The 13,117-nt window shown below is 44.6% G+C and overlaps 1 protein-coding gene across 1 annotated transcript in view; it reads left to right on the top strand.

The window, feature by feature from the left end:
• Positions 1-10,766, top strand: part of nrip2 (nuclear receptor interacting protein 2) — a 35,494-nt gene extending 24,728 nt beyond the window's left edge. The window contains exons 3-6 of the mRNA XM_023969703.3: positions 2,554-2,636; positions 2,907-3,022; positions 4,070-4,122; positions 5,811-10,766. Coding sequence (XP_023825471.1) covers positions 2,554-2,636; positions 2,907-3,022; positions 4,070-4,122; positions 5,811-5,918 — 360 coding nt within the window. The 3' untranslated portion in view covers positions 5,919-10,766. The remainder of the gene's footprint in view (positions 1-2,553; positions 2,637-2,906; positions 3,023-4,069; positions 4,123-5,810) is intronic.
• Positions 10,767-13,117: the final 2,351 nt, after the last annotated feature.

Genomic DNA, 13,117 nt, shown 5'->3' with positions numbered 1-13,117 from the left:
TATAACACGGCTAAGGGCTTTTCTTAAGCACGACGCAACGCGGAGTGCCTGGACAAAGCCCTTAGCCGTGGTATATTGGCCATATATCACAAACCCCAGAGGGTTCATTAATTGTTTATGGTTCATTGAACAAGCATGGGAAACAGTGTTTAAAACATTTACAATGAAGATCTGTGAAGTTATTTGGATTTTTACGAATGATCTTTGAAAGACAGGGTCCTGAAAAAGGTTTCTTTTTTTGCTGAGTTTATATACTCAATTTACGTCACAAATAGTATAGTTAGTGCAGTTAGTATGAGTATTCGAACACAGCTACTGTGTATGTGTTTGAAGTAAGTGGTTCGCCAGGGAACATTCCATGGGGCTGAGCTTRTCTTTGATCTCGTTTGTTTAATTCTGTTTTAAAAGCGGCTACACACCCCATAGTTACCCATTAATTCCAGAGCCATTTTTAAACTTCACAGAAGGGGAGGAATTTTTCATCACTCAGGCAGAGACAAAAGCACACGTTCGCAGGCCTGCTGAGAAGCCTGGCCGTGAGAAGCCTGCAGGGATTAAGGGGGGAAGCTCAACTATCACCATATTGTGTGTCGGGGACTACATTTTTACACCCAGCCACAGCAATGGGATTTGATGTCCTAGTGGGCTTTAATCTAGGGGGTAAAAAACACCCTAGAGCCAAGTCGATGTATGTACTGTGATACACAGTGATAATATGGCAGGAAAAAGACAAGTGAAAACGTGCTTTTCTCAGGATGTTTTATCCATCTGTACATCTATGATCCATTTATCCACCCATCCACCCATCCAACCCTTATTCATCCTTCCATCCATCCACCAATCGAACCATTCATTCAAAACATGGTGGATGTTAGAGAAGGCTTGAGATTAGGTACAATGTCTCAGAAACCACAAGGTAGTACTGCTGACCCAGCGAGGACACAGAGGTTATGTCACTGGGTTGTGTTAACTCGTGTTCAGGGAAGCATATCATTATGTGTCCACTCAGTGTCTTTCCCTCTCCATCGAGAGGGGGCGGGTGTGACATCTTGTTCCGTTCTCACTCACGCGGATCCACCATATGCTGTGAAGTGTGAACATGTTTTAAATCCTCCCTCCAGAGTTGCGTGTTTTCAGCAACATTGCCTGTTCTGCCTTCCACTCGCAGAAGTGTGATATGCTAACTGACTTGCATAGTTAAATAAAGGCTACATTTAAGAAAATATGCAATATTCTAATAAGAGCCTTGGGATTTACAACAGAAACTTCATTATAGAACATTTTACATTTATAGGTTTAAGTGCCTTGCTCAAGGACACATCGGCAGATTTGTCACCTAGTCGGCTCAGGGGGAATCAAACCGGCGCTCTTTCGGTTACTGGCCCATTGCTCTTACCACTAGTCTACCTGCCACCAGGCCTCTGCAGTCATTAGAATCTGCCGCAATGTCTGCTTCCCCTTTACCGTGAATCACTGCATTGTGACATGAAGTGCCCTACGACAGAACAACTGGGAGATGTGGAGGAGGATAAAGGACCACCACCCTGGCTGTTAGCAGCTCTGCTGGGTGTGTAAACACACACACACACACACACACACACACACACACACACACACACACACTGGATGACAGGGAGTGAGACAGATAGGATGCTTTAGGCACCCAGGAGAAAACAGCCCTGCTGAAACACAGGATCCTCACTTCAGAAGTATTGTTGTGTTGTTTACTGTTCTATGGTTCTGGCTCATTAGACAACATCATGTTGCTCTTGTACAGAAGATGTTGCCCTTGAGCATAATGGTTTTGGACGAACACTATTTACAAATCAAGAACTGACCGGTTCGCTGATTAGTTGAAGAATATTCCRCAGGCTCTGCTGATTGGGCTAATATTTCACTGTTTAGTAATGCATTCAGGATTATAAAAGCATGGAGAGGCCTCAGATAACATGGGATCATCATCTTTTTCAGAAAACAAGCACAGTCACTTGCTCTAATGGTTGAACTAATAGTCAACACATCCACTGGAGTGAGACCAATGATTTCATAGGTGTTTTTTTCTAAAACAGTCACAGTTGGTTTGGTATTATCTCTAACCATGAGGCAGAATAGTCCTGCATCATCAGCACAGGCTTCATGGTCTAATAGTCTCTGACTCAGAGGATCAATACAAATGTGATTGCATATAAACAACTATGCCAAACCTAGAAAACACCTAGTCTTAAACACTACTTGTAATTGGTTGGGAAATGTGGCTTAATAATGGCCTACTAGCACAAATTTGACCAAAACTCTAGAGTCGATAAGCCTTTAATTCAGCCTTTATATCGTAGTTTGGCAGTTTTACAGGCAGGCACTTGGCAGGCGTAGCAGAGCTGTTGGGACCTATTTGATGAAAAGCCTTTTGTAATCAAACAGATCTATTTCACTAAAGCTGCAGAACAAATATACGTGTTCCTGTCTGATGTTCTCTCTTTTGTGGGAGTATAAGTGTGTTGACTATACACGTACACTGTCAGTTAACACAGTAGTTGTTCTGCTGTGTTTCCACAGTGCTGTGACACTGAGGTGAAGGCKTCCATCAACACCGGGAGTCAACACAACCGCATCTCCAGCTCCTGCTGCAGGAGGCTTGGGTGAGAGGCCTTATTCTCCCTCGCTATCTCTCTTTCTCTGTCGACCTCTACCACACCCACGAATACCCAGCCATCACATAACACTCCTGGGTCCAGGTTTGCCAACCAGCACCAAAATACAGAGCGCCAACAAACACATTTGAGTTCCTCAGGCACTCACACAACCACAACCAACATCAGACTGCATCAGCATCAACAAACTGGCCTGTGAGAGACAGAACAAAGTAGCATCTTAATAACCTCTACCATGGCCGTGTTGTGTGTTGCCAGATTGCTTCCTACCCAGGAAGGTCCACCCTGTGAGCAGACAGAGGGCCAGGGCTCTGTGAGGGGCCTGCAGCTGCAGCTGGGCAGACAGAGTGTCCAGTGCTCTGCCCACGTCACCGGTAAGGAAGGGGAGATCACATATTACGTCACATAAACATTTAAAGCAGCATTGCAGCCAGTTGTAATGACTGTCAATTAAGCAAGAGAGAGTCCACTCATACAGGGTAGGAATACAGGTGTTATGACAGTGTCAATGAAACACTTTCGTTTTTCTTTCTCTGTAAACATACATTCTGTTCAGCATTATCTGGACTGTAGGCGTGACAAACAACATTGAATCGAATAATGCTATGGATTGGATAAGTAAACTTGATTATATGAATCGCTGGGTTAAACTGTAATGTTCCTGTCAGTGATCAATACAAAACGTCTGGGTGCCTCTCCACAATGACCACAAGCCATTTTCCACACCATCAAGATTACTTCTCTTTACCAATGTCAATACAAAACCCCTTGGTAAAACCCCCCCAACAAATCAGTGCCTAGGTACAAAGCTGGTTTCAGACAGTAACATTAACAGACGGTAATAGATTTGCTTACTGGCTGTGTTATTCTGAATGCTTGCTCTAAAAAGGCAGCGGTCTTAAAAGGTGTTGGAGATGTGCTTGGCAGCCAACGTGTGTGTGACAGCGTGTGTGTGTGAGAGAGAGAGAGTGTGTGAGTGTGTGTGAGAGAGTGTGAGTGTGTACTCAGTATGCAGCAGTGCTCCTGACCTTTCCTATTCAGCAGCCAGGGACAAATCACAAAGACAAGCAGGAGAGACTATTACCTTAATGGTTTAACACACACACACACACACAGAGTGCACACGCAATCTCACACACGCAATCCACACCACACACACACACACACACACACACACACACACACACACACACACACACACACACACACACACACACACACCACACAACACACACACACACACAATGCAGATGGGAGAATAGAGATGTGCTGATGATTTCTGTTAGAGTTGAGCTCATTTATACAGTGTTAATTAATCAGTCAGCGAGAGACACGGCAGGTTAGAAAATCACTGTTTCTTATTCTGCTCTCTCTCTTCCTCTCTTTGTCTCTCCTTCTCTCTCCTCTCCATCTCCCCACAGAGGATGAGGTATTTGAGCTGTGCCTGGGTCTTCAGACTCTGCAGGAACTCAAAGTAAGTCCTCATTAGTGTCGCAAATATGTAAATGCTGTGTTTGATCTGCCTCCTACGTCTTATTTACACTTCATTCGAATATTTATGAAATGCAAATTGTTATATTTGATAGCACTTATTTGTTTTTCCTTCGCCTCCAACCCCTTTCCATGCGTGGAACGGATGTGGGTGGGGCTAGGTCTACATAAGGGTGCTAATTTAAAAAAATTCACAAAAGCTCTGACGAAGGCCGTGAGGCCGATACGTAAGCTTATTAAAGATCAGTGATACTATCGAGAGCAGTGTGCGGTTTCCTTTTTCCTTCATCTTGTTCAACTGTTGCCATGCACCTGCAAAACATTTGCTCAGATGTGCGAGTGCCTTTTGTATTTTGAATCTGCCGTCCTCCCTAAATCTCCCCCAAAGTTAACTTTACAGCTAATGAAAATTGCTGCTAAAAATAATCATAGGGAAAAAGGAGGCAGACATTGAGCTGTAGCAATTAGATTAAGCAGAGACCTTAGTAACACATTGAAGATGCCGGTTCCTATCAGAACACATCAAGTAATACCAGGTTAAGACAGAGATGGAAACAGACAGGTTTGTATTATGTTATCTGAGGGTTACGGCTGTCTGCTGGCGCGTCCTGGTGAGGACAGGGCTGCAGGTGAAAACAGACAGATAAGACAGAATTCAGATCAGCACATCTCACTGAGGAGGTTTAAAATGCTGCCATTTCACCAGGATATCCCAGGAAATGGCAACACAATGTGACAGTCAACAAACAGAACAGAAGGGGAAAATACATGAACAGAATTGTCTTAGAGAGGGAAAGTAGAATTAGGCACGAGACTAATTGCGACCATTTCTCACAGAGAATCTAATTAATTCGACTTTAAGGGTACACTGCAAACCAGATCTACGATTACGCAAAAGCACCCCCGGAGGATCTGCGATACCGGAGACAATTTTCCTTCCAAGTGCACCCAGTCTCAGTATTCTGCTCCCTCGGCAAAACTCAAGATGGGAACTTTAACTCAATTTAATCATAGCTGAAAAGTTTTCAAAATACTCCTTAAATAGACCGGTGGCTTGGAAAAAAGGGTGAATCCTAATTTAATTATCACATATGCCTGCAAGGAAAGATACCCATATATGGAGATGGAGGAAGCCTGGAGTTAAAGTTAAAGACGACTGTTAGAACAGAGACAAAATGTTGAGTTTAGTCCCTGGGCCGTTCTGGTGACCTGGAAGTAAAACACAGAGCTCAGTGGAGTCTGATAGGCCCAATAGAAAGCAGAGAGCTAGACTCAGGTGCATCTCACAGCCATTGTGTGAATTGTGATCACATATGCATGCACAGTGGGGCATATTTAATGAGTCCCTCAAGAGAACCATTTGGATGGAAAAGTACATAACTGAAAAAAGTACAGTGTCTCCCTTTAATGTCACCATGTGCAGACCGATTGAACTGCTATTTGGAGCAGACGAGGCGACCTTTCCGAGGATATTGGTTTACATAACATTATTAACCTTCTGTTGTCTAAAATGGCACTTTGTTGGATGATGGCAGTTCTGCAAACGAATGGAGTTTCCATGGCACGCACTGCATTCCATCTGTGGTAGAGTTGATGTCAAACCATGTTTTGACCCTATAGTCAGTCACGGTCACCCATCTGACGTCTCCCTTATCCATCCTTTATCTCCAGTGCTGTGTGGACCTGAGCAGTAGAGTCCTAAAGCTCCAGGGCTCAGGGGAGGAGCTGCCTTTCATGGTCAGCCAGTGCCATCACCAAGACAGCAATGAGAACCTGTGACGCTGGCGTGTCACAACCTCCCAGCCGTCCCACGCCCTCCTCTGATTGGCTGGCGCTGAAAAAACATGATGCGGTCCGGGTCGGGACTGTCCAATCAGTGTCTCGCACTGCCAGGAACATGGTTGAGCACCCCAATTCTCTTCAGTTTACACCATTGTGTTTGTTTCTGTGGAATTAAGACATTACCATGATGTTACTCCTGTATTGAATTAGCCTAGTTTATGGAGCGGATGGAGCTCAAGGATTGGGACAATTCTATGTAACAATCTTCATAATTATGTACTTAATCAAAGTGTTTTTTATCTGCCAGACAGTGCATCATTGTTCAATACCCTCATAGAAAAAAGGAATCCAAAAGGGTTCTTTGGCTGTCCCCATTGGAGAACTCTTTCTGGTTCCAGGTGGAACTATTTTGGGTTCCATGTAGAATCCTCTTTGTAAAGAGTTCTACATTGATCTCAAAAGGGTTCTACCTGGAACCAAAAGGTTTCTACCTGGAACCAAAAAGGGTTCTACCTGGAACCAAAAAGGGTTCTTCCAAAGGTTATCCTATGGGGACAGCCGAAGAACCCTTTTAGGTTCTAGATAGTAACTTATTTTCTAAGAGTGTACTGAAACATACTGAGGAGTCAGATGATGATTATCATTTGAAATTAACATAGTGATTTGGAGGTATAAAATAATTTACGTTGATCATCAATTAAATGCCCAAACTGTTTAAAATCAAAATCAGTTCAGCCTTGAGGAAAAAAATGTTTCTCCCTTGTATGTCCCTTTACAGAGTGATAGTCTTCTAGATGTCCTCTCACACGTGCTCAAGAGAAACAGTGAAAAAACAGGTCTTATGAAACCTTTAAATCTGCCTGTTAAAAAAATCTAATTGAGAGTCAGGACAGACAGGGAATACTGGAAGAGATGTGAGGAGACTACTGCTATTCCTGAACTAACTGCCTTCAGCCAAGTGAAGACTCTCTCTCGTCTATTTTCCCAAATGAAGAGTGCTCCTAAGAATGTCACGATGACCCACATCAAAACTAGTTCTCAATAATTCCACTTAAAATTTTAATAGAGTCCTGGAGCTAGTTGTGTGCGTCAGACGGACAGCACAGCAAAAAGATACAAACATTCCATAATTCCGCATGATTTTTTGTATACGTCTGCTTTTGTATTCGTCTGGATGTTAATGTTCCTGTGAGAGTGTGTCAGTGTGTGTGACTTGGAGATGTGTGAGTGTGTGTACGTACTGGTAGATGTGTGTGTGTGTGTGTGTGTGTTGGATGCATGTCAATCGAGGAGGGGCTTTTCTGTTTTGATATGGTTAGTGGCTAGTGTTTCACATGGGAAAGAAAAAGGGATGAGTTCTATTTACTTCTCCTCCTCTTACTTCTCCCAGCTCCTACTCCTCCCAGCTCCAGTCAGAGGGAGCTGCCAAAACAGAGCTGACCCCAGCTGCCTTCCTTCCCTCGTCTTCTTCAGGGGACATTAATCACTCTGCTCTGAGGCTGCTCTCTGGGCCAAGGCCCTCATAGATGTTTGTTTAAGCATATTCTCTCTCTCTCCCTTCATTTTTTATGTTCGGGAAACAAATCTGCTTGGTACATTTTACCTTTTCTCATTCGGTACGTTATTCACTTTGACAAGCCTTGTTTGCTGATTTGGTATTTTACTTGGACCGGCGCAGCGGCACAGAATCATCATCAGGCCCGCTTGTTGCCTGACTGACAGTTTCAAATCAAGTCAAATTTTCTTAGTTACATGCGCCGAATACAACAACAGTGAAATGCTTACTTACGAGCCCCTAACCGACAGTGCAGTTTAAAAAAATACGTATAAGAATAAGAGACAAAAGTAACAAGTAATTAAAGACGAGCAGTAAAAAATAACAATATATTCAGGGGGGTGCCGGTACAGAGTCAATGTGCAGGGGCACCGGTTAGTTGAGGAAGTTTGTACATGTAGGTAGAGTTAATTAAAGTGACTATGCATAGATGACAACAGAGAGTGGCAGTGGTGGGGGGGGGGGGGGGGGGGCAATGTGAATAGTCTGGCTAGCCATTTGACTAGATGTTCAGGAGTCTTATGGCTTGGGGGTAGATGCTGTTTAGAAGCCTCTTGGACCTAGACTTGGCGCTACGGTAACGCTTGCTGTGTGGTAGCAGAGAGAACAGTCTATGACACCGCCTGGTATAGAGGTCCTAGATGGCAGGAGCTTGGCCCCAGTGATGTACTGGGCCGTTCGCACTACCCTCTGTAGTGCCTTGCGGTCGGAGGCCGAGCAGTTGCCATACCAGGCAGTGATGCAACCAGTCAGGATGCTCTCGATGGTGCAGCTGTAGAACCTTTTGAGGATCTGAGGACCAATGCCAAATCTTTTCAGTCTCCTGAGGGGGAATAGTTTTTTTCGTGCCTGCTTCACGACTGTTATGGTGTGCTTGGACCACGTTAGTTTGTTGGTGATGTGGACGCCAAGGAACTTGAAGCTCTCAACCTGCTCCATTGCAGCCCCGTCGATGAGAATGGGGGCGTGCTCAGTCCTCATTTTCCTGTAGTCCACAATCATCTCCTTTGTCTTGATCACGTTGAGGGAGAGGTTGTTGTCCTGGCACCACACGGCCAGGTCTCTGACCTCCTCCCTATAGGCTGTCTCGTTGTTGTCGGTGATCAGGCCTACCACTGTTGTGTCATCGTCAAATTTAATGATGGTGTTGGAGTCGTGCCTGGCCGTGCAGTCATGAGTGAACAGGGAGTACAGGAGGGGCACCTGAGGGGAGGATCAGTGTGGCGGATGTGTTGTTACCTACCCTTATCACCTGGGGGCGGCCTGTCAGGAAGTCCAGGATCCAGATGCAGAGGGAGGTGTTTAGTCCCAGGGTCCTTAGCTTATTGATGAGCTTTGAGGGCACTATGGTGTTGAACGCTGAGCTGTAGTCAATGAATAGCATTCTCACATTCTCACATTCCTTTTGTCCAGGTGGGAAAGGGCAGTGTGGAGTGCAATAGAGACTGCATCATCTGTGGATCTGTTGGGGCGGTATGCAAATTGGAGTGGGTCTAGGGTTTCTGGGATGATGGTGTTGATGTGAGCCATGAACAGCCTTTCAAAGCACTTCATGGCTACAGACGTGAGTGCTACGAGTCGGTAGATATTTAGGCAGGTTACCTTAGTGTTCTTGGGCACAGGCACTATGGTGGTCTGCTTAAAACATGTTGGTACTACAGACTTGGACAGGGAGGTTGAAAATGTCAGTGAAGACACTTGCTAGTTGGTCAGCGCATGCTCGGAGTACACATCCTGGTAATCCGTCTGGCCCTGTTATTTGCCTCGAAGTGAGCAGAGAAGTAGTTTAGCTCGTCTGGTAGGCTCGTGTCACTGGGAAGCTCTCGGCTGTGCTTCCCTTTGTAGTCTGTAATGGTTTGCAGGCCCTGCCACATCGAACGAGCGTCAGAGCTGGCGTAGTACGACTCTATCTTAGTCCTGTATTGAAGCTTTGCCTGTTTGATGGTTCGTCGGAGAGCATAGCGGGATTTCTTATAAACTTCCGGGTTAGAGTCCCGCTCCTTGAAAGCGGCAGCTGCCCGTAATCCATGGTTTCTGATTGGGGTATGTACGTACGGTCACTGTGGGGACGACGTCATCGATGCACTTATTGATGAAGCCAATGACAGATGTGGTGTACTCCTCAATGCCATTGGAGGAATCCCGGAACATATTCCAATCTGTGCTAGCAAAACAGTCCTGTAGCTTAGCATCTGCTTCATCTGACCACTTTTTTATCGATCTAGTCACTGGTGCTTCCTGCTTTAATTTTTGCCTGTAAGCAGGAATCAGGAGGATACATTTTTCCCCTTCTCATTCGTTCCACTTTTGCTGACGTACGTTATTCACTTTGACAAGCCTTGCTTGCTGATTTGGTATTTTACTAGGACCGGCGCAGCGGCACAGAATCATCATCAGGCTTGTTGCCTGACTGACAGTTTCACACTACAGGGTCGACTACAGGGCCGAAACGTACTGTGCTTGCTTGAATATCGTATTTTCTCATTATCCTTTACAGCACAGTTCCAGCTATTATTGTGGATACGTAACGAGTCCAATCCAGTACAGCTCGGCTTGGTTCAGTTTGACCCTATGGTGTGAATCAGGCATGTGAGAAAGCCAAAAGGCCACGCTATAATCTTCCCACTAACATGCATTACACTCTGCCTTGATCCATTCACATTGTTTGGACAATCGAGAAGCGCTTCAGACGCCCTCAGAAAGGTCTTCATACTCTGCTTTAACCATCTGGACCTGTATTCAAAGAGTCTGAGTACGGGTTTCCACTAGATATCTAAGCCACAAAGTCAAAATGRTCTATATAGGGAAAAAATACATGAAAACAAAAATTTGCTTTTTGGTCTTAATTCAAGGTTAGACATAAGTCTTGCAGTGTGGTTACGGTTAGGTTTAAAAATCAGATTTTAGGAAGAGATGTAGAAATAGGCTGGGTTTATGACTTTGTGGCTGTGGTAACTAGTGACTACCCTGAGTAGGTGCTGATATCGGATCAGTTATGCCTTTCAGAGCATAGTGGATAAGATTACATGGACCTGATCCTAGATCAGCACTCCAACTCAGACTTTTTGTGAAGATGGGTCCTGGACAGTGCCATGCTCTCAACTGTGTAACAATATCCATCTGACCTCTAGCTCTTTCTATGGAGGTCACCCACGAATAATTGCTAATGTTTCGTACTAGTGTACTTCCTAATATGCTGTGCGATGGTAATCGATGTATGAAATACATTTATCTTTTGTGTTTTTTCTGAACAGTATTTTCTCTGCCTATTAAAAGATGTATTCTGGCTAGCTATGCTTGCAGTTTTKTTATAGGTCTAATTTGCACAAATTTACTATGCCAAGACTAAGATGTGCCAGTATCACTAATATCCACCACCTGATCAACTGGAGGGAAGAAAGGAGGATATTCAGCGCTAACTAAAACATGAGTCACTGTGCTGCCATTTTCTTTTTTAATAGCTCTGATATTCTCATGGTTGTGTTGCTGTGACGTCATTATAAAAATCCCCTTTTCAAGTTGGTGCAGCAGAGAAAGCAGATGTTCCCACAGCGAGGGACTGGGGGGCTGGAGACCTGGAAGGATGACTCCTCTGACTAGGGAGCAGGTCCCTGGCTGGCTGCGTCCCTGTGCTAATGCTAACATGTGTAACAGATGTGATCGTACTACGGAACTCTTGCGTTGTGTTCTTAAAGGACTGTTCAGCCAGAGATCCCCATTTATTGGTGTTTATTCTGATGATAGACACAAGGAAGCACATTAGATATGACGGACAGTAGGTTGACGGGTGTAAATTCATTATTAATCATTTGCATGCCAATATCAGACTGGGTATTTTGTAATCAAACGTCATAATGACAAAATTAGTACAAAATACAATAAATGTAAGTACCTGACAATAGCCACAAGGAAGCACATTAGAAGTGCAGGACCAACAGTATGTTGATGGCTGTAGATTTGTGATTCGTCTGTTAGCATGAAAATAACTGAATAAGCAGGGAGCTAATGTGTCCACTACAATTAGAGAATGCTAGCTAACTCGCTCTTACAGCGCTAACATACAAAAGCAAATCCCAGGAAGCCCGCAATATCTAACAGGTACGCGCGCACGCGCACACACTGAGTACAAAAACCTAGGAACACCTTCCAAAATATTGAATGCACCCCCTTTTGCACTCAGAACACCTTCAATTCGTCGGGGCATGGACTCKTCAAGGCGTCGAAAGCGTTCCACAGGGATGCTGACCAATGTTGATTCCAATGCTTCCCACAGTTGTGTCAAGTTGGCTTGATGTCCTTTGGGTGGTGCACCATTCTTGATACACACAGGAAACAGTTGAGCTTGAAAAACCCAGCAGCGTTGCAGTTCTTGACACACTCAAACCGGTGTGCCTGGTACCTACTACCATACCCCGTTCAAAGGTTCTTAAATCTTTTGTCTTGCCCATTCACCCTCAGACTGCGAAGAATTTACGTTTCACGATCTCCCCCTATCTGCAAGCATGACCAATGGCATAACACCTTATTGATGTGTAAATTCAACCAACCAATAGGAATACATAAACACTGAATACATATTTCTTCAGTGGCAAGTGGAAACATAACCAACCCTGTTACGCATCCTCCCACCCCCCCAAATCAGAGAGGATCCAGGGAGGCAGGCTGCCTCTGTTTGTTAATTCCCCATACCAGCCCAGCCCTCAGATGCTCTGCTGAATCACTGCTACCAACAAACAGCCTTAGGACTAGAGCCACACATATTACACCGATTTATCTCTGACTGCGAAGGACTACAAGCTCAAAACAATGCTACTAGCAGAGGTCTCTATGACCAAGTTATACCKTGGCACCCATAACCAAATCAGCTTCGATGTTAAGGCTGTCACAAGAGACTATTTTCTAACTGTTCTCCATGTCCACAGTGCTGATGGAATAAGAACAGGTACTGCAGTACACAGGATTCAGAATAACATTGCTAATGTCAAATTTGGAAGAGAAACGGACCTCAGTTAAGGAAACGTCTAAAGAGATCAGTGTCAATTTAAAAAGCTATTGTCCTGTGCTGCTGCTGCTGTCTGTTTTACAGATGTGTCACAAAAACAGCCCATTCATCTCATCTGGACTGTCTCTCAGTAACGGTTTCATCTGAGCCATGGGACGTCCCTGGCTTATCCTAGGTTTAAACACAACGCGTGGGCTCAAAAGTGTAGGCACACAGAGAGAAGGCACTCTGCGGAGCTACATTATATCAAAGCCAGGTACAGAACGTCCCCCGAGCACCCTACAGATAACCCAAAGCATAGTCATCTGTGCAAAACTGTAGTTTGCCGTGGCAGCATGCTTTGGGAGGCCAGTAGCAACTTTCCTTTGGAGTCAGTGCACAGGCCACATCCTGCCACAGCTCTAACTCGCCACATMATTTGTTCCTCTGCAGAGACCAACGGCATAATTCAAAGGTGTAAACGTTGAACACAGGAAACAGTAATGGTAGTCTCCGCTGTTGGTACTTTGGGGCTTTTGACACCTCTGGACCTCCGCCAAGCTATTTTCTTGCTTGATTACTTGAAAACGGCTGTGAATAAAACAGAAAACAGTATATTATTGCTCACTTGTGATTCTGTTAGTCATATGGTTAAAAATA

Source organism: Salvelinus sp. IW2-2015, linkage group LG24, assembly GCF_002910315.2.
Source record: "Salvelinus sp. IW2-2015 linkage group LG24, ASM291031v2, whole genome shotgun sequence".
Classification (NCBI taxonomy): domain Eukaryota; kingdom Metazoa; phylum Chordata; class Actinopteri; order Salmoniformes; family Salmonidae; genus Salvelinus; species Salvelinus sp. IW2-2015.
Note: the sequence above shows the minus strand (reverse complement) of the source record. Positions and strands in the feature narration are given on the sequence as shown.